The sequence below is a fragment of the Cuculus canorus genome, chromosome 2, assembly GCF_017976375.1.
Source record: "Cuculus canorus isolate bCucCan1 chromosome 2, bCucCan1.pri, whole genome shotgun sequence".
NCBI classification, from domain to species: domain Eukaryota; kingdom Metazoa; phylum Chordata; class Aves; order Cuculiformes; family Cuculidae; genus Cuculus; species Cuculus canorus.
Genome location: NC_071402.1, coordinates 123,524,002 through 123,550,876, shown reverse-complemented (window position 1 = coordinate 123,550,876; position 26,875 = coordinate 123,524,002). Strand labels below are relative to the sequence as shown.

The 26,875-nt window shown below is 41.1% G+C and overlaps 1 protein-coding gene across 3 annotated transcripts in view; it reads right to left on the bottom strand.

Moving 5' to 3' along the window:
* Positions 1-496: 496 nt before the first annotated feature.
* Positions 497-26,875, bottom strand: part of RFTN1 (raftlin, lipid raft linker 1) — a 101,220-nt gene continuing 74,841 nt past the window's right edge. For 2 of the 3 annotated variants that reach the window (XM_054058262.1, XM_054058261.1), the window contains exons 7-10: positions 21,050-21,165; positions 9,673-9,776; positions 7,496-7,577; positions 499-4,185 (exon numbers count right to left, since the gene is read on the bottom strand). In XM_054058262.1, the coding sequence (XP_053914237.1) occupies positions 3,760-4,185; positions 7,496-7,577; positions 9,673-9,776; positions 21,050-21,165 (728 nt within the window). In that variant the 3' untranslated portion in view covers positions 499-3,759. Of the gene's footprint in view, positions 4,186-7,495; positions 7,578-9,672; positions 9,777-21,049; positions 21,166-26,875 lie in introns of all 3 variants that reach the window. The other variant, XM_054058260.1, reaches the window with a different exon arrangement.

Below are 26,875 nucleotides of genomic sequence, written 5' to 3'. Positions count from 1 at the left end.
TTGCGCTTTATTTCTGCCCTATAATTGGCTCCCTGAGGCAAATTTAAAGAGTCACGGCAACTACAAAGGAAAAGCAGGATATCCAAATGCAAACCCCTTCCTCTGCTCACCTCAGAAACTGCGGCTGACAGAGGAGCCACATTAGGAAAAAAATAGTAGTATATTGTTTTGTACTTAAGCTTCATTTCCATGCATACATTAAAGCTGCTTTGCGCTACTTCAATTACGCTGTTTTCAAGTGCACAGATCCAATAATCAAAGAAATTATGCAAGGTGATGTGCCAGTCAAATCGTTTGTGCATTTAACCCCTCCTACACTCTACATAAACTATTTTCATTATGATGCTTCGACATTCTGTACTTCCTACCGATCTTAGTTCTACACCTACCCCTGCCATTTGTCCAGCATAAAACCCCTTTCCCACCCTTCATATCCCACTCTTCTTTGCCATCTTCATTGAGTCTTTGACATTTCCTTACTTGTCTGAGCTTGAGTATCTCCCTTGAACTCATCCCATTTAACAACTGTCTCGTTCAGATGACCACTTGTTCTGAACTCCAGCATGAGTAACTCCTCCCAACAAAAGAGAGGAAACTCCAAGACTGATGTACACACAGGAGGAGGTTTGTTGGTCTAACAAGAATGCAGAGCACCACGTTAAAGTACACTTGTGTGTGCTGTGGTGCTTCCTTGTCACCAGCCAGCACTGGTAATGTGGTAACACAACCCACTGGCTCCTTCTCTAGGTGTGCAGGCTATACTGGTGTACCCTTTCTTTACCAGAAGGGCACAGTAAAAGCAGTTTGTATCCCTACTGAGAGATTCCACACGGTTTGGGGGGTGGAAAAAAGTACAGATTGGGCTTAACATGGTGGCTCTCGATGGGAAAGGTCTTGGCTTCTCTCTCCATCCGCTGTGGGTGGCAGGCCCTGCCATGGAGCTGGGGGCTCAGAGTCAACTGTGGCTTCTCTGGGAGATAGAGGCTGTACCTCAGCGGCCTAACTCCCACTTCAGCTTCTCTCACATACAGTCTATCCACTGCTGGCACATTTCCCCATATTGGTCAGGTTTTCAGATGTGGGAGCTAAGCTCTGGCTGAGCTCTTTCTCTTCTCCATTCAGGCTTCCCATAAGGTGACAACTGCTTTCTTCGGTTTCCTTGGCCACTCTGGTGGGTTGCTTTTTGAAGCCCAAAATGGCAAATGCAGCTGAGATGATACACAACACACGCACCAGCTGCGGAGCCTGTCTGCTGTACCCCAAGCCTGCCTTCCCCAGCCCTCATCTCACCTGCATCATCCATCTACGAGGAGATTTAAGCTCCCTCAGTTTACTCGAGGCAGGGGCACGGTGAAAGCACTCGCACAGCTCTAGACAGCTGAACCAACTTAGAGTAAGTCAAAGTCAGAAGAAGGAATTGATAAATTCTATAAAACCAAAACTCCTTGCCCTTTTTAAATTGAAAAAACATGAAAGTTCTCTTCAAATTTTCCCAGCCGTAAGCCGCTCCAGCATTTACAGGAACAAAGTTTTAATTCAAGCTTTCACTTAAACAAGTGCGACTTCCTCATAGACCCTTCCATGCTCCGTCAGACTGGTGATGGAAAACCCAGTAGCCAGTTCTCTGGCACCAGAACCTACTGCTAGCTCAGCAGTGAGGAGCTTCCCGTCATCACCACTTAGACACCCCGAGTTCCTCCTTTTGGGAATCCATTATTGGCATTTGTGCAAGTACCACAAATAAGAAATCTCCTCATGACCTTTATTTTTCTTTAGTTTTGTAAGCAGTTGGGATCCAGTTAAACAAGGTCAAATTGCAATCCAATAAACGCTTTCTATTCCAAAGTATTTGGAAAGTTCTTTCTACTGAAACACCTTCTACTAGCAAAATATTCATTAAATACAGTGAATTTTTAAACAAGATTAATACAAAGCCAGTCCTTGAAATAGAAACCATCAGTACAAGAAACTAATATAATAGTAATATGCTAATAAAATTTGCAAACAGGTACTTAAAACTGTACAGAGCAGAGACCTTGTATTTAAGTAGAACAATTGAAATAACAGATTTCTTCACGCTATTGGAACTTCAGTCTAATTTCAAAAAACAGAATGAAGTAATTGCAAAATACCACCAAAAACGAAGTTATTCATAGTCCTGTGGTTAAAGCACTGAATTCAAAATAAAAACCTCTTCAATCAATGAAAGCAATACCACCAGGCTCTGTGTGTGTGTGAAATGGAATGGTTTAAACTCGAGTGCCATTGTCCCAGTCAGATGAATATTCGAAGCAGTAGGATTCTTCCGTTCTCTGTAATGTTCTGCCAAGTGCTGGATTTTTAGGCATAAGATGCTTTTGAACCACTCTAGGTGCACGTTTGATACAGAACACAGTTCCTTGTGCAGCATTTTGATTTCAAGACCAAGGATAATTATCAGGCACAAATCAGTCAAGGGGAAAAAAACCAGCAAATCGCTTATGGAGCTCTTGCTTTAGAAAAACAAAAATCAGGGGAATTTGGAATGTATTTCTCACCTTCTTACCAGATTACTTGACAACTTCTAAACAGAGGCAAAGGCAGTTAAGCAGAGAGAAACAACTACTTCCTACACTTTTAAGAACACTGAAGTACTTGAAGAACATTGGCACAGGAACTCTATTACACATGTACATTCACTTGTAAATATTTTAATGTCGCTCCAAACATACGAATGTTGGTAATTTTACAGAACTCCATAAGGAATCAGTCCCAAAATACGGTAACTTGTATTAGAAAAAAAACCCTCTAAAGGTATTTGCATTTTGTAAGGTCATTTAGTGACAGTCACTGGCCACTGACCTATTTGTCTACAGTTTCAGTTCTTTCCCACAACTTATTTTGTATTAGTGAGGAAGTGGTGCAAAATCACCACGAAGGGACAGGAGGTAACATCTAATTCCAATTTCAGTGAAGGCAGCCACTGAAAGACCTGCTTCCCCCCTATTTTCTGACTTCAGAAACCCCCAGAACTATTGAGGAACTGTCGACTGGCAAAGAGAACATAAACAGGAGTGACTAGGAAATGGCATTTTATATTGGAATCTTCTGCCCCGCACAAATTCACCACGGGGGTCGTTTACCCAGTGTACCTAAAACAGGCACACGATTTGCTTATTGCTTAAAGATCTGCAAGAGTTAATAAAATTCAGAACGGAGTATTCTCAGTAAGTACACTATTTGAGATAAATACAGATAATAGCCATCTTATCTAAGCTTTCCGATTTCAGCCTGTTTAAGCCCAAATACCATTTTCATGACACTACAAGCTTCATGACAAAATAACATATGGCACAATAACTTCTCCAGCAAAGATACTTGGACAAGGAAGTGTTATAGAGCAAAATCTGACCAAGTGTAATGTTTGCCCCGACCTAGAAACAGACCTAGTTTGCTAAGGTCAGCCACAGAAAAACCCAAGTACGTTTTCTGTTCCTACTTTATAATTTAGAGTGTTGCTCTAGGAGATAGCGTAGAGCATTCCCCACTCTGTAAAGCGGATGCGATTTTGCAATTGATTTCTGTGGGTTAAAAAGCCCGGGCCCTGCAGTTACTTAAGACATCAAGATATCAGTGTGCTAAAGAGCAAAGTAAGTACAATGCCAAAGAAATGCTGAATTGAGCAATGGCGTTAGCGATGATTAGTGAAATCTGTTCTTCTGTCTTGGCAAAGTATCAGCAATTCACAGGATTCACGACGCATAGGTCTTATTCACAGGACTAGTCCATGCCCAGCCCTGCCCCATCGCTGCCATTGCAGCCATCCGATGCTGGAGCACAGTCTCCTCCGTCTGCTACCTGATCCACACAGCAGCCAGATGTTTCCTGGCTGAGGCAGACCTGCATGTCATTGTCATCAGTATCGTTACTGGCAGGACACGTTTCCTCCGACGCTCCGTCATGATGGGTCTTTCTGTCGTTGGTCCCTGCTACCTCATCTCCCAAGTCTATGACATCATCCACCTGCTGTTCTGGATCAGGCTTGGCTGCTGTTGAGATCTGTGCTTCTAAGTTTCTTGTGTTCTCTGTGACTTCAAATTCCTGCTTCTCCTCTGCCATTTGCTTCTCCTTAGTACTTAATTTGGCCTTCGTGGATTTCTTCATTTGTTTGTTGTGCATGTCTTCTTTGGAGAACCTCCAGTGAAACTACAAGTAAGAAATCCAAATTTTAAAGACCATTAGAGACAATCTCACACGGACGCTTGCTTTCCTAAATATAAATGTTTTTATTATTTTAATTCACACCAGTTTGACCAAGGAGACCCAAGATATAAAGAAACTGCATGACTACATTGGGTGGCTGAAGATCATTTCTCACTGCACGCACATGTCTATTACACAGAGAAAAGAGACTGTGGTGCATCCTGCTTCTGCCATTCCACATGCTCGGCAGCTTCCTCTCCACATATTTTGGAGGCCTACAGCATCCTGGCAGACTGCGCGCAAAGCAAGAATATGCAAAGCTGCAAAACTGCAGACAGAGGAAGCGATCCGGTGGCATTATTCCAATGTTTTTCACCAGGTAGCAGCAGGACTAACACTACACCCAAGACTGTACCCAAACAGTAAAATATTCCAAACCATTTGTATGAATGTTTTTTGGTGAGAAAGCACACAGCTGCCTCTTGGAGCACTCGCCACAACTGACCACAGCTGCCGTTTCTGAAGAACTCTTTCAAATACTCTTAAAGAAAAAAGGGAATTAGTGGTACCGTGGAATCCTACTCAATAGGTATAATAGATATATAAAGTCTGACAAATGTATCTGCTTCATTTATCAAAATAATAAATGGACCTTCCCACGGAAAGCCAGACCATATTCCATGCCACTGCTGAGCCATCGTACACAAGTTTGCAAAGTACACATGGATGCGCACAACCACTTCATCAGCAGTGTCCACACTGGTGGAAACTCCGATGGGTTAGGAGGTGATGCTTGGATGGCATAAATAATCTCATCATGACATCCATCAAGTTCAGCAGTGGTCCAAAACCTGTTTTTACCAGTGCAACGAGGTATGTGCCAAAGTTGGTCAAAAAAGGACTTGTGTTCCTACATTCCTTAATCAAAAAGCCATTCAAAGCCTATTAAGTTTATTAGATTACAAAGATGGAGCAATGTTCTTTCCTTCTGCTGGCCAAAAATTAATGTAAAAAGAAAAGGGGAAAAAAAAACCTAAAACCAACCTGGCTTTCACAAGATTCTTCTTGATTTTACTGGGAGGAGGCTGCCTTGCACTTAAATATCATTACAGTTTAGAGAAAGAGGAAAGATAACATGTCCGTTCTAGAGCTCAACCATTTAAAATACAGAGACACTACAATATTGTCCCCTTTGATTTGCAAAAGTGCTCCGCGCTCACAGCTCCCTTTTAACTCAAAGCTCTCTTTGATGGAAGGTAAAATTGGGGCCCTCAGTGTGAGAAAGATCCAGCTGCAGGAGGCTCTGGGCACAGCACGCAGGTGCACGGATACGTAGTCAGGTATTTATGCTGTATTTCACTAAAGTGCACGCAGCCAGTTTCTGCTGGAATAAGCATCACTTTTGTAGAAAGTGAACAGGATAGCTTTCTCACTGACTGAATTTTGCACTAGTAAGAGTAATTCTGTCTTACTGAAGAGAAAAACAAGTTGCATCAGTCCTTGCACGTTTCCTTTTCTGTTCCTCTGGCTAAACTGAACAGCAGTTGGTTGATGTGTGTAGATAGCGCAGATCAGTTTCCGACACTGCAATGTCCTTTTGATCTTATCAGCCTATTTCCCCCTCCGAGGGGTTATCTATGAATGTTTTGGACATCCTGTATCACAAGTTAAAACACCCTGAGAGCCCTGACATTGTATGGGCAGAACATTCAGCAACTTAATGAAATGCTGCGTTTGGCATCTTTGAAGTCACACGCAACGACCACTTACAGACTCTAAACTGGTCTTACATTTCTTTATATAACTACAATCACTGTACCCCATTTTTCCCTGACCTTTGGTATGAAAATGTGCTGTAGTAATTTTTGCCCTCAACTATGTCTGTATATTTAATGCTGCCAACAAGTAAATCCTTTGTTTTGTCAACCAGACATTGTCAAATAAGTTTTTATAACCTCGAATGAAAAAATTTAAACAAAGCTTGGAGTCATCTGGATGGTATGCCTTTGTTATTGTAATACAAGGAATCAGTATCACACTAATTTCTCTATTTGAAGTCACACAATTGCTTATAGGTTCCCACCCTTTCCATTAAAACCACACACAGTGGTAGGAAAAGAATGATCAAAAACAGACACTCCAATTCTCATCCCAAGATCCTTTTAATCACCTGAAAACAAAGGAAAAAAACAAGAAAGATGAGCTTTGTAAGACATTCACAGAATACTCTGGGCTCCAGCTTCGCTAATGAGACAGAGTAAATTCTAAATCACAGTCGTGCTCTCCTACTTCAGTCAGTTCAAACCCCCTCCGAGTCTCCACGGTACCTAAAAGATGACTTTCACAGAACCTGGCTCCAAACCAGTGAGGGGTTTATGGATGAAAACTACCTGTGGTTATCTAAAAGGCTGGGTAAAATTCTCCTAGTGCTCAGTTTTGCTTAGCATTCCCAACCTCCTACCTGAAGTGCACCACTCCTCCAAGTGATATTTGGCCAGCTAGCACTCACCTAAGTGCATGGAGCTAGAATACAAATAAAACTGTATTAATTAGCAACTTGTTCATCATGTGGTTTCAGAAATCCTTTCCATACTTCACTTGGCTTTTCCCATCGCTCTGCATACTGAAAGGGCAAGGCAAATTCAAGCCCTATAGGAAGGTTGGCACTTTCCCAGTTTCCAGTCCTTTTATTTCCCTCTCAGCTGTACAACATCACAGGTTTGGGCAATGATTCCCACAGCAAAATAGAAATAGGAATACATATGTGTCTGCACGTATCTATGTTGTTAGCTGACAGCTACGTTCCTGGATAATTTACCTGGATAAAGGGGGCTTTTTTTTTTTTGGTTAAAATCTAGCAGAATTCATTAATGTTCACACAACAGATAGAAACACCAGCCAAGATGAGGCCTGCGTTGTGCTGTGCTCTACCAAAACATGCAGCAAGAAAGAGAGAGCAATCTAAATGGAAAAGACAGGCAATGGGTGAGAGAAAGTAGTATTGGTTCCACCTTGCAGGCAGTGAATATGGACAGGGAGTTTTAGGTTATGTATGGAGGTTTATGGCAGAGATGTAAAGATAAATCTACGTCTCTCCTGCTGCCGTGAGTTCAACAGAAAATGACATATACAAGCTTTCACATCATTTGAGCATTTTTTTCTCTCTTTCATTTAAACAGTTTGATTCCTTGTGTCTTTCTACTGTAGCCAGGAAACACTCAATAGACCATTTTTACTTCTATGAGAAATCAATTACAATATTAAAATACTGCCAACAAAAAAACAAAGAAACCAGGAACTCAAGGTTATTTACCTTAGACTCTTTCTTCTTTGCTTTCTGGGGCAAAGAAGGTCTCTGAAGAAATACAATTTGCTTTGTAGATAAATTCCCCTCCCTGAAAAGAAACAGATGCACACTCCTGAGAATGAATTAAATTCACATCCAGCATCATTCAAAGTGAAAATCCACCTCAGTCATTTATTTCTGCAGGTCAAAGAAGAACAAAATGCAGAATGACCTTAGCATTGCCTGTCCCCAGTGTCTTCGAGCAGCCTCGTATTTTGGGGGAGGGAAAAAGAGCAACTGTTCAGCCTGACAGAGCCTGTCAGCCTGTGTGACACACTTCTGCTGAATGTTTTAGCATTAGTGTGTAAACACAGAATAAATTGTTTGGAACAAAAAGCAAGAAACTCAAGCACCCCAGTGCCTGTGTGTAGAAGCATCTCAGAGACACTGGAGTGCTCCCTCTCTCCGTCCTGGGGTACCGATCTGGAATGGGATGGGTGCTCCCTACAGGTCTGTAGCGTGGTACCAAGGCACAATCAAATGCCACTGGGCATCTGCACCATCAGCCTGACCTGTTACTGAAGTTGTAAGAGGGATACAGAAAGCTGGAAGAGAAAGAAAACCTGCACGAGACAAGGCTTATGATTCATAATTATGATTTTTCCGTTTATTCCTATATTTAAATATACATTAAAAACTTAAATACCATTTTTTCCCAGCACAGATGGCCTTTACATTTTAGGCTTCTAAGTGTAACAGTAGTTTTCATCTAGATCTCATAAAAAAATGGGCATATTTTTACTCTTTTGAGATAAAAAATCATGACTGACTATATTGGTGTACATATAAATATATTCCTGACCAGTTAAAATCCAGAATGTGCCATCTTCATGATTAACAAGTGGGATGATTGTTATCAAAATTGTCATCATAACCACAGTAATGATGTATATTTTTAAATGACTTGCATTTATATTTAAAAATCTTCCTACACCTGGGTCAGGGCAATATGCAGTTTCAATACATGATGGGGGATGATGTGATTGAGAGCTGCCCTACGGAGAAGGACTTGTGGGTGCTGATTGATGAGAAGACTGATATGAGGTGACAATGTGTGCTCACAGCCCAGAAGGCCAACCATATCCTGGGCTGCGTCAAAAGAAGCGTGGCCAGCAGGTCAAAGGAGGTGATTCTGCCCTTCTATTCCTCTTTTGTGAGACCTCATCTGGAGTATTGTGTCTCATTCTGGAATCCTCAACATAAGAAGGATATGGAGCTGTTGGAATGGGTCCAGAGGAGGGCTACAAGGATGATCAGAGGTCTGGAGGACCTCTGCTATGAGGACAGGCTGAGAGAGTTGGGGTTGTTCAGCCTAGAGAAGAGAAGGCTCCAAGGAGATCTTATAGCACCTTCCAGTACCTGAAGGGGCTACAAGAAAGCTGGAGAGGGGCTGTTTACAAAGGCTTGTAGTGACAGAACTAGGGGCAATGGGTATAAATTGGAGAGGGGAAGATTTAGACCAGACATAAGGAGGAATTTCTTCACTATGAGAGTGGTGAGGCACTGGAACAGGTTGCCCAGGGAAGTTGTGGCTGCCCCATCCCTGGAGGTGTTCAAGGCCAGGTTGGATGGGGTGTGTCCCTGCCCATGGCAGGGGGGTTGGAACTGGATGATCTTTAAGGTCCCTTCCAACCCAAACCATTCTATGATTCTATGTATTTTAATAACAGCAAAGTACAAGGCTACAATGACACACCTATCTCGCATGGTGCTGCTCAGCTAGACTGGGTGTAGCAGCAGCATTAGACAGTCATCAATTAAGAATAAAAATTACTATTATTCAGACAGGCAACATCTCACTCCAAATGTTATCACATGTTTTTTCTTTCCTCTAAGAGGAGTTACTGGGAGATCCAGAGCAGGAATTTTATGATTGAGGAGATTACAGAGAGGCAGAGACAGTACCCAAAAATTCATGCAAAAACCACACTGTCATCTCGCAGTATTTTGCCTGCCAGCCATGTGTTTCCTGCCACACGCAGCTTGTGATGCTCAGAAAACCCAGAGAACAGCTGCAGGAAGGTTTGCAAGGGCAACTACTGTGACCACGCAAGGAAATCCATGCTAACTGCACAGAGAATTGTGAGTGCAGTGCTTGTACAGTAACTTCTTTGGCCAAAAGGCAGTGCCCACTCCCTCCCTACCTGTTTGTCTTCACAATTGGAGTAGGAAGAACACATGTCAGCTGCCAGCCGTACATGGCAAGGGAATTCAGCAGTGGAACGTAATCTGTCTGCACTTCAGCTCCCTAGGAAAGAAAAGTCAACAGTTAGCATCATTGCTTGCAGAGCAACATTCAGTTTGATACAAAAAAATCCCCAAGAAAAAAAAAAGTGGGAGGGGGGGTTCCGGAGGGAGAAAGGCACTTTGTACTCAAGTGGGTTGTTTTGTGTGTTCAGCGAGGCAGGAAGGAAAATGTTTGAAAACACGAGATATAGGACTGATCACCCATACATCCTAAACTGTTAAATTAAAGTTTCTGAAATGGTCAGTATCCGTGATCTTGGTTTTACCCTGCTTGAATCATCTAACTAGCTTTAGGTGGTTCCAGATCTAAAGAGGACAACTTCATTGTATGTTATCAATTATCTCCTCCAAAGCAAAAATACTGAATCACAGAATCATAGGATCACGTGGTTGGAAAAGACGTCTGAGACCACTGAGCCCAACCATACCTGTCCATTACCAAACCACATCCCTGAGCACTTCATCTACTCATCTTTTAAACACCTCCAGGGATGGTGACTCAACCATCGCCCTGGGCAGCCTCTGCCAGTGCTTGATAACCCCTTCGGTGAAGAAATTTCTCCCAGTGTCCAATCTGACTCTCCTCTGGCGCAACTTGAGGCCATTCCCTCTTGTCCTATCACCTATCACTTGGGAGAAGAGACCAGCACCCACCTCGCTACAGCCTCCTTTCAGGTAGCTGTAGACAGTGATAAGGTCTCCCCTCAGCCTCCTTTTCTCCAGGCAAAACAACCCCAGCTCCCTCAGCCGCTTCTCAAAAGACTTGTTCCCCAGCCCCTTCACCATCTTTGTTGTTCTCCTCTGGACACGCGCCAGCACCTCAGTACCTTTTTTTGTATTGAGGGGCCCAGAACTGAACACAGTATTCGAGGTGTGGTCTCACCAGTGCCGAGTACAGTGGCAAATAACCTCCCTGGACCTGCTGGCCACGCTGTTTCTGATACAAGCTGAGATGCCATTGGCCTTCTTGGCCATCTGGGCACACTGCTGGCTCATATTCAGCCACTGTCAACCAACACCCCTGGTCCTTCTCTGCCAGGGAGCTTTCTAGCCACTCTTCCCCAAACTTGTAAGTACTTAAAAAATTAGAACATTGCTTTGGTCACATCCTGCTCTTGTCAAGGCTAGAGTAAATGCTGCATATCTGCACTGAAATCAGTTGAATTATTCTACTGTGACAGATCAAAAGCAAAATAGCCAACAACAACAAAAATAAAATACAAGTACAGGTCTATTCTTTTTATCACTCACAAATACATGCCCTCTTTCTTAGTTTGAATCAGGAAATCTGTGGGCGAGACAAAAAAAATGTTGCTTTTCAGTGCAGAAGTCTGGCTCCAACCGCACTTCTACCCAGCAGAGCCCTGCTAATTCTTTCTACTAGATGGCAAACCCTGTAATTCGCACAGAAAGAACCACTGGTGGTTTCAGCAGCGAGGTGTCTAATTGCCAAGGCTTCCAGTAATTTAACAAATAGATGCATGAGCCTATTTACTAGTTTTTAATTGTAATAAACACAAAGCAGGCAAATGGTAACTACTAGTCTCTACAAATATAGCCATATTCCTTTGGAATAACAACTATATTTGCCAAAAAGCTCAGTCACACTGGTTTCATGTGCATGCAAGGACTTTTAACTGCCAGTTCTGGGTAAGGCACAATAGCTTTGCAGCTCAAAAAAAAATCCATTTGTTCTGTAGTAATAAAAGTCATTTGATCAGAACTAATCCAAATCGTGCTGGAGTTATTTCAAGGTATTTCAGTGAATTCCAGTCTCAGCTATTCCTTTCTTCTAGCAAATGTAATTTAGGTCACTAGATATCTTCATAACTGAATGACTGCCTGACTATACGTATTAAAACCCTGATCATGACTACAAAAGCAAAAAGCTGAAGAAGCTGTATCACTCCTGTTTAAAAAGGGGAACAAAAACTCTACCCAGAAAGTGCATGCAAAAGAACACGCTGCTAATGAAACTTGTGATTTCTGTAGATGTTTTCTCAGCTTTTTCTGAGAGCTGTGCACTCACAGAGGCACAGCTACTTCACAACATCACCATATACAGATCAAAACCTGCCAATTCCAGGAGAGGAAGGAGATGCCCTGCTAAAGGGAAGCAATACCGTGTGGCCTCTGAAGCACTCATACAGTTGTGACTATGTCAGATTTAGAGTCTCCTCGAACTCCCATTTTGCATCCTTGCTCTTCCCACTCCTTACATCCACTGTAAGATGGATATTTCCACCCTCTTTCCAGTTTTTAAAATAGATTATCCAAGGGTAATGCAAACACAATGATGCATCTAGGTGCCTTTAAGAGCTAATGTCTCAGGAAAACAGATTATTAACACATGGAGATTTCTAAGATGTGTCAACAACACCTTCCAAAAATTAAGATGAAAATATGCAACATGAGCATTAAGAACAAGATCAGAGCATATGCGATTGCAAGCCTGCCTGGGACCTGGAAGGACACGTAAAAGGATGTAACCAAAACATCCCCTTCATCAAACGCTGTTTTGTAGAGGGAAAACCAGAAAGAGATCACTCATGTGGAAGGTGGAAGACGAGCAGGTCAGGAAACACTGGTACAGCAGACGTCGTTTGTGCCTCAAGCAACGTCTTATGCTGCAAAGAGGATTTCTGTTTTGAATTCATTGCCTAAGGTTGGTGATTAGCAAGAACCTTCTCCTTGCATCAGGATTTGCAATAAACATCAAAAATCAAAGGGAAATTACGCCAATGAGGAAGGACATCAATACCACGCAGAGCTCATTTGACTGCTGCAGAAGCCAAATTGTGTCAGGGACGCTTCGTCACTCCTGCCACAGTCCACTGTCCCCACAGGCTCTGAGTGGTGAGACATGGCTGGTTTTGGACCTGTCTGACTTGTCAGGATCAAGCATCATATATGCATACATCTGCAGCATATATTGTTGTATTTCACAACTGCAACGGGCAGAAGGGAAAAGAGCAGGTAAAGCATGTTCAAAAGTGCACAGTTATCAGAAATTCAATTTAAGATTGAAGTCAATTAAGCTTAAATAATTATTATTATTATTTTAAATCTGGCAATGTAAAAAACTCTGTTGAAAGAGTACCATGCAACTGTTACAAAAAGGTGACCTGTTCTTTTTCATGTTTTCTGGTACCTGACACCACAATCCGCATGCCAAGGACATTTGGAGGAAGGAAGCATGGACATTATGCAGAGGTGCACACCTCCTCTGAGCTTTCACCAACTCTACACAATGCCTTGCAGCAGTCAGACACCACCGCACCTCTTCCCCAGGTCCTTGGGGGAATAAGCCACTCCTAATAATTGGCTGTGTTTGAAGATTATAGATGAGAGAAAGGAATCACTCCTAAATAAAGAGGTGTAATTCATTTGGGCCTCAAGCTCCTTACTTAGAAATACAGATAATTGAAGCTTTCTTTAAGACCACAAGAAATGACTTCTCCCTCCCCCTCCTGAATCATCAGTTGTAATCCTATCCCACGGCTGGAATTTGTGTGCCAGCAGGAGTCACGGTTATACAGACCTTTAATTGGTGTCGTATTAAATGCTTTCCAAAGCAAAAATGCTTCTAAACAAACAACACACTGGGGGACGGGTGCAGAGGAAAAGAGTAATCTTGTGTTCATTTTATATTTAATATAATAATTTCTTAAATCTACTATTTTTGAGACAATGGAAATAGAATTTCAAACATATGGTTTCATAAGATGAAATCGCAATACTCTTTCTAGCTAGCAAATATTGGATTTGAACACCAGCAGAAGCAAAAAGTATGTGCCAGAGCTCTACTGAAAATGAAGTGTTCAAATAATGCATCTCAAACTGGGAGACATTTCATTCAGTGAAAGGGTGGAAAATTTTAATTAACTTGCTTCCCACTCTCCTGTGGATGATAAGTAATCTCTGATCACACCTTGAGTGTCAAGAAGTCAGAGCATATTGAGCTGAGTTTTTCCCTTGACTTGCATCACATGAAAAGAATTAATTTTATTTATAGTTGTACTGTTTGTTTTCAGCATTTTCTCCTTTCACAGTTGCTTCTGCTCATTAGAGAAAAAAAAAAAAGATTAAAAAATGATAATGATAATATCTAGGGCAAGCTAGACAAACAACTGCATTAACAATTTTTCTTTTCTTTTCCCCCCTACTGTGGCAATTTTAACCACAGCAAGATAATAAACAAGACAACCACTAAGCTCTTCTGAGACAGAAAAGTTCTTTAAAAATCATTCTTTCCTGGGTTAAGTGAATGTGATTTAGTTACAAGGCAGTGACGGACTGTCACTATTTAATATTTTTTTCCAATGTGGATTGAAGACTAGAAGATTGAAAATCCCATTAAATAAATCTTAATAAAACCTTTATTGGCAAATCCTAACAGACTGCGTACTAAGATGTACAGACAGATGGCAAAGAGGATGGGAAGTAAAAAACATGAGTTGCTTTGAAAGTGTAACCTACTGTTTGTGGGGGAAATGGGCAGAGTGTTCAAATCCAGCTCCTTAGAAATAATAGAGGGGAGAGCCCACGAGGGCAGAATCGTGCACCCCCAGCCACAGCTGGTATCCAGTCCCCACGACTGCCAAAGCCAGAGCTCCCTTCTTGGCACTGAAGGGAGGATGAGGAAGTGGCGAAGGCAGCAGTTCACCTTGGCAGAAAAGTAGGAATATAAAATGGGATAAATTGAATATATGGGCTGTGTGAGAATGACCCGGTAAAAGCATGCTGCAAATGTTTTATGTTTGCATTACCACAGCCAACAAGGAGACTAAATCCAAGCTCTGGATTTGTGAATTATTTGCCTTTATCCTTTTCAGATTTCTTTCAAGAAGTAATTTCTGCTAATAAGGTAACATTATCAATCCATTAAAAACACTTATTGGAAGCAAAAGAGAAGTTTCACAAGTGTTTCAGCAATCAAAGTTGGAATATGCTCATCTAGTATTGAGCTGCTCCTAAATTTCCAAGCGCAATACACCACAGCACTTGCTAGCAGACGCTTGCTGCACACCCATTAGCTGTACAGCAGCAGGGTGTGGGATGGCTCCTGCACCCTTAGAAGCCACCAGGAGCTCTTGGTAGCAAATGGGTCACTGATCAACACAGAAGAGCTGCTAAATCAGCACCTTAGTGGAAAGGTAATAGGAAAAAAAAATAATAAATCAATCCACAGGCAGGCTTTTGGCTTATTATTCTGTACGTATGTGATTTGGACTTATTTATGATTACTTAATATATGTGAATTCATGCACTGTGAAATATTTTTGAGAATATAGTAAGGCTGTAACACTATAGCGGGTGGCATCCTGTTAAGACAGTTTTTCAGAGATACAGATGCATCCAGTCACAATTTCAACACACACACAGGCTGCTGAGTAGCATTCACATCTGTCTCCGTGTCTAGGGTACAATAAAAAACAACCGAAAAATCCTCCTGTGCCCACAAAACCCACTTCTCTCAGCAACTTCTGCAGATGCAAATCTTACTTTCTACCACCAATAAAAACATCTGAGTGCTCCTGATATTGCCAGCAGTTGTAACAAGAGAAGCACATTTGTGCACTAACACAGTTTTGCCTTTACAGAAGCACAGGATTCGGTGGCAGAAGCTCCACAATGTGGATGTGTTGATATGGAGAGTTCTCCACAAAGGAAGCATGAAAGCATCTTATGAAATGTGTTAAACTTATATTGCACAGGCAATATACATGTAATTGGCCACAGAGCACAAGAAATACATGTGATCTAGCAATCCATCAGCAAATTTTCTTCAATTATTAGCTTCCCAATTCCTGCACTGTATCTTTAGGTGATCAATGATTTTGCTGTTCGTCCATCAACTGGTGTTGGAAAAATACCAACATAGAAAAACACTACCTGACAACTTGCATACTCCAGGGTGCCTTACCACACACAGCTTAATTGTCTCTACACAGTTTCCCCTGTGTAATTTCCTTCAGTTACAATTGATCCTCGAACAAAATTTGCCTTTTGCAAAAAAGGCTTTGTGCACCTCTCCACCATTATGGAACTAATACCTATTTCCATGTGAGAAATGCAGCTGAAGCAGAGACCCTGTCACGGCCACTGGTTCAGACAGCAGGAGAGCAAACATTGGACCTGCCCTTCACTTAGGTGCAGGCTGCGTTTGTCATTTATGGAGTCCCAGCACCTCCTTCCCTTCTGCTTCAAAATGCAGAGATCCATTCCAAACCCACCTTGCAGCAGCACAGGGTCAAAGAGGTGCGTTAACCAGGACATTACTGCATTGGTAAAGGGGACCTGCTGGAGAAAAGAAACCCTGTGTGTTTTTTGGAATGTTTAAGTGAGGACTGAAACAGTTTTTCTCAGTTTGTTCTTAAGTAGAAAATCCAGATCTGGTATGGTCACTTTTTGCTGTATGATTTTATGGGTGAGCAGAGACCTAATTCTTACCTCTGATCTTGTCACAAACCTAAGCAAACTGTGACAGAAGGAAAGTGATTTTTTTTATTCCAACTGTTTTCAATTCTGTGCTTTTCTGTCCATTTCAAGTGCCCTTTACTCAGGTGCAAGAGGTGTTTGCTTTGTTAAGACATTCAGTACTGCCAGTATCAGGAAAGCTCAAAATTCATATTGCTACATATTATTACTGAATTTAACAACAAAGCCACAGAAAGATTAGTCTGCACAATTTAATCCTAGATAAGGCATATGTCTCCTAGTGGAGTTCAGTAGCCAAATATACCCATATATATGTTGCTTGTGTAAAAGAAAGAAACAAGCTATAAAAATCTATTGAAGATTACAGGCTCCTGAAGGTTTTTTTTTAGCTTTTCTTGAAAAGCAACACAGGAAAATGCTGAAATATTATGCCCAAGCAACATCTATGCACTTTAGGTGGCAAAGAGGGTCACACACACAATGGTATTTCATGCCCATTGCCATCAGCATCTTTGCTGACCTGGTCATGCCTCTGTCCCATAGCCAGAGACAGCAAAACATAGCTTAGCTGACATATGACCTAAATCAGATTTACAGACAAATCAAATCCTCATTTCCAGGGAATTTGTTCAAGGCTTACATTAAGGCAACTTGCAACCTAGGCTCAACGGAGATCATTTTTTAAATCTTTTGGTATGTCACACTTTAAAAGGTTTACCATGTCTACAGCGGGCACTGACCCCATTCAGTTCTGCAGGGAAGTGGCAACACTATGGTGTATTTGAGATTTTAATTCATGTCACTACACTGAAGACATGATATAGCATAAAGTAAAACGGCGATGGAACACCAGCTGCAGATTTTCCATGAGAAAATGCCTGTAAATCAAGGACAATATTTTCAAAGTGAACAAGGTTTCAGAAGCAGAACAACGCAGAAATCTAAAATGAATGTTATAGCACTCAACCTTAAAGACAGTATTAGCTATTCTGTCTTGTAATGGGCAAGTCAAGGTGACAGATTAGAGTTGGGGAGAAGGAAATCATGCAGGCTCTGATTAATCAGAACTGTCTACCCACATTTGCCTACACAAGCAGAATTAAAACCATCAAACAAGTTTTGGTCCTAGATCTGAGAGACTGCAGTGGAAATAATGTGCCTTGACATTTTTAGAGCTAAAGCAATAGGGATGAGAGCAGTATTTTGTCACTGTAAGTGCTGTGGTCATTTGCAGAGGATGCCACAGCTCTACTTTGAGAAGAAAGAGTTAAATTACTCAGAGCTATTACATCCTGTCTGCTGCTTGGCGGGACCACATACTGTGACAGCTGCGAGCTTTACATCCTCTACAAACTGACATTTTACACACATAGGAGTGCATCACACTGTTCAGCTTGTTTTCTCTATTAGCCTTAGCAATTAAAAAGGCAGCACTTTCTCTGCTAAGAGGTGTGCCAAGCCCTCTCTTCTGCTTTTATGGTTAAACAGCAGAACTTTACCTTGTCATTTAGAAAGGTTCTCTTTTTGTGACTAAGGTCATTGATATATGCTACGTGTCTTCCTTTTTTAAACAGCTTTCTTTTGTTGTGGCTGGGATTCCTTTGTTTGTTTCTTCTTCTTAATTGGGATACAGCACAATAAATTTAAATTCAGTTCAGACCACATCTGAACAAGTCCATAGCTCATCCAGATAATCAAATCTGATACAAATTTAAAATAAGGATCTATTATACACATTTGTGTCATGCTGCCCATCAGCGCTTCTCCCACTGCCTTGGTACAAATCAAAATGACAAATGGAAAAGGTTAATCTAGATCAGAACTGAACCTACATTACAAAAAATGAGAACACCTACAATAATGAGTCATTCCACAGCTCCATAATTAGCTCTGTGATAATTATACTCTGAAGTACTCAGAACAGAAACAAAGCCTTTATTTTCTTTTGGACATCTGTCACTACTGAACTCCATCTCCTTCCCTCTATGTCCCCCATTTTACAGTCTCTTCCTCTGCCACTGAATTATTCCATGATTTTGGTAAATAAAGGTGAATTCTGACACAGTTTAACAGAGAATTGACTTGGTCTTCTGGGTACTACACTAGGCAAGTGCCTACAGATCCCCCGGCTTCCCGCCTTTTATTCATTTGATGATTTTACCTACCTATGCCTATTGTGTCTCAGAAAGCATGAGGCATGAAATATTCAGGCAGTTGTTTAAATACCAGAAGAAGAAAACAGAGGTGCTCAGCTCTGCTCTTCCTCTAAATGAGTAAGACCTTTGCAAGAGCTCCCCAATGCCCTTCCTTGAGCAGCCTTTTTCTTCTCCGTATTCTTCCACTTTCAGGTTGGTGGGTAACATGTTCATAATGACCCCAAAAGAGGGCCACTTAATCTCGGAAGAGCAAAACTGCCAGGGAATACCCAGCATTCACATTTTAAATTACAGCAGAGAATAATCTGATCATACTGACAAGCTGTGTTTATGCTATCAGACAGTTCCTGAAATTGCACATACCAAATCTTATGTCTGGAACAAGAGATTCTCCTCGTTAGCCCTCACACAGACATGGTGTGCAGCAGTACAGCATCTCTTGACATACCAGATGGCACAGGAAAGTTGATTCCTTAATCTGTTGACCAGATGTGTCTCCAGCATGGAACTGCTAGAACTGAAGGCAAAAGATACACCTCCTAACAGAGCTCTAATGCTTCAAGAGGCCCTCTTAGAAGATTCTCTTCTGGTTTGCCCTGCTATTTTGGTCCTTGTCAGGTAACTCAAGACAAACCTTTTTGTGTTCACACAGAGCAAACTAAGAGGTACTTTGGGGCCATTATGCATAACTGTTGCAATAGCCTACTGAGACAGAGCGCCTTTCACTGATCGTCTAAGAGCCAAACAGTTTCAAACCAAGAATCCATTTAACTCAGAAAGCTGCCTCCAACTAAGTGACAGCTAAGGAACAGTAATATGTATCAAGGCAAGCATGTAGGACACCCTCCCCATGTCTGGTTTAGTTTTGACTGAAAGGAATCCAGTTTATGCAATATGGGACCATTCTGTGATGTGAGGCGAGGCATATTAAGTGGGGAGGATCAGAAGGTTCACTTCAAAAATGTACTGCTGATCTGGATTAAAATGCTTGTTAAGTACAGAGATAGATGAGGTAGAGGAGTAAACAACACTACTTCCACCTGAACCGATCAAAACTTCTTGAACTCATAGCATTCTCCAGAAAGGAGATCCACAGATCTGCTGCTCCTGCACAAAGAATTACCTGAATTATCACCTTTTTGTTTGTTTTGCGCCTGCCCTGATTAGTGCCATTTCACAACCCTCAGTTCTTCTACTGGAAGAGATGGCAAACAGTCAATGTCTACTTAGACACCTCCCATGATCTAGGAGATCTCTACCTGTTCCACTCCCTGCAAGTTTTCTCTTTTCCAGGCTGAAAGGACACACCATGTAAAGTTTTCTAATATGGAAACTGTCTGTATCATTGATCATCCTCACTCTTCTTCTCTGAACAATTACAGTGCTGACATAACCTTCTGAAACAAGGTGCTGTCAACCCACAGCTCATGTAGTAGTACATAGTAATAAAAGTCTTGCTGTTTCACCCCCTATTCCTTTCCTAACAGTTTTTAACATATGGTTAACATTAAAGCTTCTTAACATTTGCCTTCTTCATCAGCACCGACCTAATGCACTCTTGGAACCATCTGTCATTATCCGAAAACTTTGCTCCTGAGTGGCAACACCACAATTTGATCCTAAAAATGAACAAGTCAAGTCTGTAGTAACTGGAATAACATCAAATGTAATATAGGAAGTGTTTTTTGAGATGCACATTAGCACAAGAAAAGTTGCTATTAACAGATTACACCCTTCTTCAAGAGGTTTCTAGCCGTTACTACTATATGACCATTTCCTGCTACACCACAGTCATCATCTAATAACCAGACTTTTAATCCTAGTCTCCTGGAATTTTACACACTTAGTCTAGCATCTGCCCTATTTTCCCTTAATCCTTTTTGCATGTGTCTGCCTCGCTTGCCTTCCCTAGGATTTTGCACCATTTATAATATATTCCAAGTGAAAAGATCAGGCATTGCCTTTACAGATATGTAACATCTATTTCTGGCAGACTAGGGAAACTAAATAAAACTAAAAAAACCTTCTATGAGTTACACAATGATATCCTCTTCTCTCCTCCATGATCTTTTTGCTTCTGGTCACTAGGAATTTTAAGCCCAGCTTTGCAAATACCTGTGTATCAAATTTGCTGTGGAAGACCACTGTTACAAACAGTGTTTCTACTTATCAGAGTGTACACCTGGATCAGTAAAAAGTCAATCTATGACACATGTTTAGCTACAGGGACCTATCCAGAATATAAATGTTCTTTCAGCACATGAAGGGCGGTCACAGAGAAGCAAATGCAGTTTTCTGTGCATTCTGACTCCAGCTAAGCCTACCTAAAGGGCTGTCTTCTTTAGAACTGCTGTGCTACCGTGACTTGTGTGATCATGTTGCTCTGATTACTAATGGAAATCCTCTTTACAGTTAATCTAGCAGACACCTGTGTTTTTGGGACAGATAGCCCTGAGTTTCATTGCTCACCATCACTCACATTTCCTCTACCCCCAACAAAGCAGAGTTTATAAAAATGCACCATACAAACCTAGAGTAACACCTAACTGGTGTTAAACTTTACCTCAGTTGTCTATCTTGTACTGCTGAAGCACAGATAAATACGTGACAGTCCACATCAGAGTCTTGAAGAGTCTTGATTTACAAAAAAATCAAAGAAGAAAAACCACACGCATACCTTTAGGACAGTCCACTGCTCTACAACAATTGCATCATAGCCCTGTGTGGTTTTACTGTCTTCCACAGCAACATCTTCAAAGAAAAATACTCCATCCATTGTCCCATGTAAAGAATCTGTAAAAACACAGGGATATTTGTAAGCTTTAAGGAAGACATCAAATGTGTAGCAAGCCATTTGAATTTTTTAGTACCCAAGGACGCTAATAAAGAAGTGCATAGACCTTCCTCTGATAGTCCAGCTCTATTAAATAAGACTAATATCTCTAGCAGTTTTTAAGAGCAATTCTACTCTCTAATAGCAAACCTCACTGCTGTTATTCCAGAGTTTGTCATCAAGAAACTCAGCTCTCCCGTTTTGAGCAGTCAAAATCAATTCAGTCCTCAGTTCAGGAGTACTGCTCACCTCCTCGAATTTATACACACACTTTGGGGGCTAAAGATCACACATTATGTTAACTTTTCAAGAGCTTTTCGAAGAAAATTAATACTAATAACTACGTCCATCCATTCACACAAGTCAGAAACCTATATATGGGTCAGCTGCTGCAGTTACAGTGATCTACATGGACTAAGGATGATCCGGCCTATCTGAACACTGTGAAAGAAAAGACATTCATAACTATTTAATCAATTTATGAAGGCATTTTGACCATCTGGTTTAGTGGCTCTCTTATTCTCATTTGCATTCCCAGCACGTTCGGCCTTTTTTCAGACAACACATACTATTAGTTACTTGAGCAGCACTTTCTCCTTCAACTCAGCCGTATACTCCATAATCAGCAATCACTCCCATATGCAGGAATTAAAGTTTTGTCAGTTCCGTGACAGAATGGAATCAGAATAACTGAAAAAAAAGGACCCACCTACCTTTATTTGCTAAAATAAGGTAAAACATGAAGCCATAGGATTATATTTAGAAAAACTGTAAATAAGCAGTACTGTACTCTTTATGAGCACAGACAACTCTCACATTGTCAGAACATGTGTTTTTCAGCCTTCCTAGTTTAAATAATACATTTATCCTGTAGGACTGATTATAAAGACCTTGCTCATCCTCTTCTTAAGTGCTGTATCCTGCATGATAGTTTCTTTGCATTTTCAGAAAACTACACTCCTTTCATGGGTGAGATATAAGTTTTAGAAATGCAGCCACACGTGCCAAACTGACAGATTCCTGAACTGACAGGAGAGTCTTCTGGATAAGTCTGCTGAGCTGTTTCATCAGGTCCTCCTGCTTTCTTTGGTGGATGTTACGAGGTCAAGAAAAGCAAGTGCAAAGGCACTGTTGCCTCCAAGGAAAAACATGTATCAAACTCGGAACCAATTTTCACGAAGGAGGCAGTGAAGAGGATTAAGACGCTTCTTACCTCTTGCAGACACAATCTCAGTCAGCATCTTCTGATGTCATTATATGATCTAAATTCAATTTATTATCTGGAAATAATAAATTTGTTGTGGGCAAAGCCCACAACATACCAGACTCCTACCGTTGGAGGCTTATGTCTAAACACACACTGCAGCAATGCTGTTGTTGCATGTGTCAAGCATTTGCACACCTCCTTGCTTCTGTTTGCACTGCTTGCTCTCTCTTGCTGCAGTTTCAATCAAGTCATAAACTTGTAAATGAGCAAACACAAATACCTGTATCTAAACTAACACAGCATATTTATTTGAGTTTGGTTGTGAAGGAAAGTTGCAAATTGCTTACAAGGGATTCTCCCTGGGATTCTGCTGGGAGACTCAAAGAGGTAGAAAAACACACTATTTTCACACTGACTGTCTCCCCAGGCAGGCTTCCTGTAACTCTGTTTAGAATAAAGAGAGACGAAGACTCCTCATCACTACAGCAAGCCAGTATTACACATTTTCCAAGGAGGATGAGCTGGACTACAAAGCAGTAACTCATGTCATCTAGACAGATTTCTTATCCAAGTGAGGAAAACTGATGTTTTTGTTCTGAAATCACAGGCCAGATCACTGGATTACAGGTTAGATAACATCGGGAGAACAAACTTGCCTCATACAAATGAGTATAAGATTTAATTACCATATTTCATTCAGAAATGGCACTTTGATAGATCCTACATTTCAAAATGGGAAACAAATCAACTTCATTGAAATACATCACATTGCAATGCCCAAGGACATACCCAAATCTGTTTTAGGATGTATAATGTATAAATAACCCTTTAATTTGCCAATGTAAGGATGACAGGACAGCACCTAAGGCTGAAAGCAGAAACCCATAGATCCCTACCAGACAGACTGGATGCAGGTCTTGCCAGGAAGCTTTATACAGCACCAGTGCACTGCTCCCGTATTGTGAATTCCCTTAATGAAATTTAGTGTCACACTGTTGGCACAACTGCAGCTTGAGCTCACCCCACGCATTTGCCAGCTAATTAATAAGTGATCAAAATACAACCAGCATGCGTGTGTTTACGCTCACTCATAAATCATCCTGTATGTTTCACTCTGCTGTGCATTCCACTCGCACAGTTCACAGCTTCCACATATGTGAACATTATGGCACATATGTAATGTTTTAGAAACTAATAGCTGAGCTCATGAGACCCTACAGGCAGCAGATACACTTGACTGCGCTTCCTTGTTGCACGTACAATGATGACTGTTGAATGCTACATCCAGTCAGTCCTAAGATCCATTGATTTTTTTTGGCTAGGAAAGAAACTATTAGAAAATCAGAAAACTGGAATGGGAAAAATGGTGAAGGGGAGATAGCTGCTGCATACTGGTGTCTGCCCAACAGAGCGATGCTGGTGAAAAACTCGGTAGGAGAAATTGGTTGATGGTGCTTACCAAGGTTTTCCCCCCTCAGCCACAACTGAGTCTCTTCCCTATCTGTTGTGCCATAACATTGAAACTTTCATATAATGAATGTATATATGCCAATTCTCATGCATTGGCTGTACATTTTCCCCTTTACAGGTCATCTACTATTTCTCCACATTAAATGGGGAGGAAAGGGAAAGAATAATTGGGTCATTAATTCCTTTACCTGTGAAGCATTTGGGATGCTGAGAGTAATTGGGGGAAAGGAGAAAGCAGCACTAAAAGTGCCAGCAGGATCATATTTTAGAGAAAAGGCACTAATAACCCATGCTAGTGTCAGCACCAGAAGGAATTTCAGGGAAACTCCTGCAGAGATGTGGAAAGGCAAGGCGATAGACAGATGCACTGAGTCTACCTGAAGTACTTTTTATCACCCAGACAAAAGTGCTCTGGAATCTGCAGCAACTTAAGTCTACAGTCACATGTTCTAGAGCTGGCCCATTAGGTGAGATTCACATAATCTAACATTAGCTATTTCTGATATAGAGGTCGACAGCTGAGGTAGTCATCCAAGGCTTTCATTACAACTGATGGAGAGAAATAAGCATTATTTCAGGACTCATTTTCAAAGAATCATAGAATAATGCAGATGGATGGGAATCTCAGGAGGTCTCCTGCTCAAAGCAGGTTCAATACAAGTGGAGGCTAGATTGCTTAGGCTTTATCTACTTACATCTTGAAAATCTCCAAGAATGGCAACCACACAACTTTTTGGGCAGCCTCTTCCAGAGCATAACAGTTTTCATGATGAAAAAGTTCTTCTAATATCCAACCTGGACCTCTCTTGTTTCGATTCACGCACGTTTTTTCTCATCCTCCTACCATACACGTCAGTCAAGAGCCTGGATCCATCCTCTCAATAGTCTCCTCACAAGCACTACCAGGCACAGCCAGGTCCTCAAAGCTGTTCCTTCTCCAGGCTGAACCAGGCTAGCTCCTTCAGTCTTTCACCATGGGACAAGTGCTCCAGCCGCTGACTACTATCTTGCTGGCCCTCCGCTAAACCAGCTCTAGTTTATCAGCATCTTCGTTTCTTGCCTTGGAGAAGGGCCCAAAACTGGAGACATGGTATGTGGTCTAGATGCAATCTAATGAGCACCAGAAGCAGAGGAGGGTAACCACTGTCTTTTATTAGTGACTATATTCTTGTCCTTACCATATTCTTGTCCTTACTATATTCTTGTCTCTGCTACCTGGGCATACTGTTGGTTCACCATTCTTGATAGTCTCCCCATGGGCACTGAGTATCTCGGTCTTTTCTAGGTCTGCTGTCACTGAATCACCCACTCCAATTTAGCTGATCTCTTAGATATTTAAGGTAGGATGAGGCAGATCACAATACAAATCCTACTGACTATATTGGTCTAGGTCTAGATTATAACAGCACAACTCATATGCAGAAACCTCCATGGTCTGCCCTGCCTACATTTATTCAGCTGAACCTTACCTAACCTATCTACGATAAGAGTTGGTCTTTCAAATTTCCACTGTTTCTCATGCAAGGATTTCCTGATTCTGATGCAGTTGTATTCTCGTTTGGTAATGTTGTATAACACTATTTAGCTCCTGGAACTTAGCCTACATTAAAAGAGTCTTTAGTAATTCTAAACGTTAATTCATTTGTGATAGGGCAGTAAGGAATTCCAATAAAACAAACCATTTTGACTTTGCTGTTTGTGATATCATTTCCCAAATTCTAGTCTTGAACTGATGTAACTTCACTCTTCCTTAAAAAAAAGGCTCTGAACGTAAAGGTTACAATCATTGTCCTTCCTCTGAAAATGTTCCATTACCACTGCATTTTTTATTAAGGTATCCTACTGTGCACAAAAAGCTATTTTCACTAGGTTGTATAAATATTTGATGTAGCTCAATTGACAAAAAGCTATTTTGATGTTCTTGCTTCTGATTTACAAGAAGTATACGGAAAAAGATTTCTTACTTTGCCATGACAGCTTTCCTAGTGGGTAACAATTTTCCCCTTCTTGTCTTTGAACTGCAAATCCCTCTCGTCTAGGAAACTAACCTTTAGGCCGCTGTTGCTCTCAACAAGGAAATCTAGCTACCTGTGGCTTTATGTGGCATGTGACCTGAAAGTTGGCCTTTGCTTCATATTTACATTCCTCCCTCCTCATGAATCTTTTCACCTTCAGTACACACAGAGAAAATAATTCCTTATGGATGATAAAAATTCCACCCACTTCAGTGGATAAGGCGATTATCATTGGCCAAACGCATCACTGGTTCATCTGTGTCAGAGACAGTGCCAATATAACAGAGACAATCAATGTGACCTTCTAAAAACCTGACTACTTTCCGTTTTCCAAGCAACTCATATTTTGTTTCATTTGCTTTGTCTTTAAGTACTCTCAATGTTTTCTAGTTCGTTGGCTGGATTTTTCTAACTTTGAAAGGCAGGAAATTCACAGACAGAACAGTAAAACAAATACAAGAATGCCAGACATGTAAAGATCTGCAGTTTAAAACAACTAAAGATGAGAAGGCTTGTGATTACTCTGTTAAGGCATCAAAATATAACCTTAGCTTTGACTCCTCACCCTCACCTTCTCCCACTGCCGATCAGAGACTTGCTGTTATAGGAAAGAAACAGATCCCACCTGTTACTCCCTTTCCATTTGCACTGGTATTAATCTGTAGCTTACTGCTAGTGTCCCCAGTTCTCACTATAAGAAGGCACGGGTGAAGTTCTATGATCACTTTGGATCCCTAGGCAGGATTCGTTTACACCTAGGCTACAGGCAGAAGTAGCAATGAAATTAATTGAATTGAATGAAAAGCACCAGAAAGAAACTTCACTCCAAATTTAAATAACTGCTATTTGTCAACAGAACAATCAAAGACCGAACAAGTTTCTGTTTCTAAATGACTAGCAAAATCTGAATACATTTAATATACGGTATAACTCTGCATGGTTTACACACTGTAATTTGCAATTGTGTTATATTTCTAA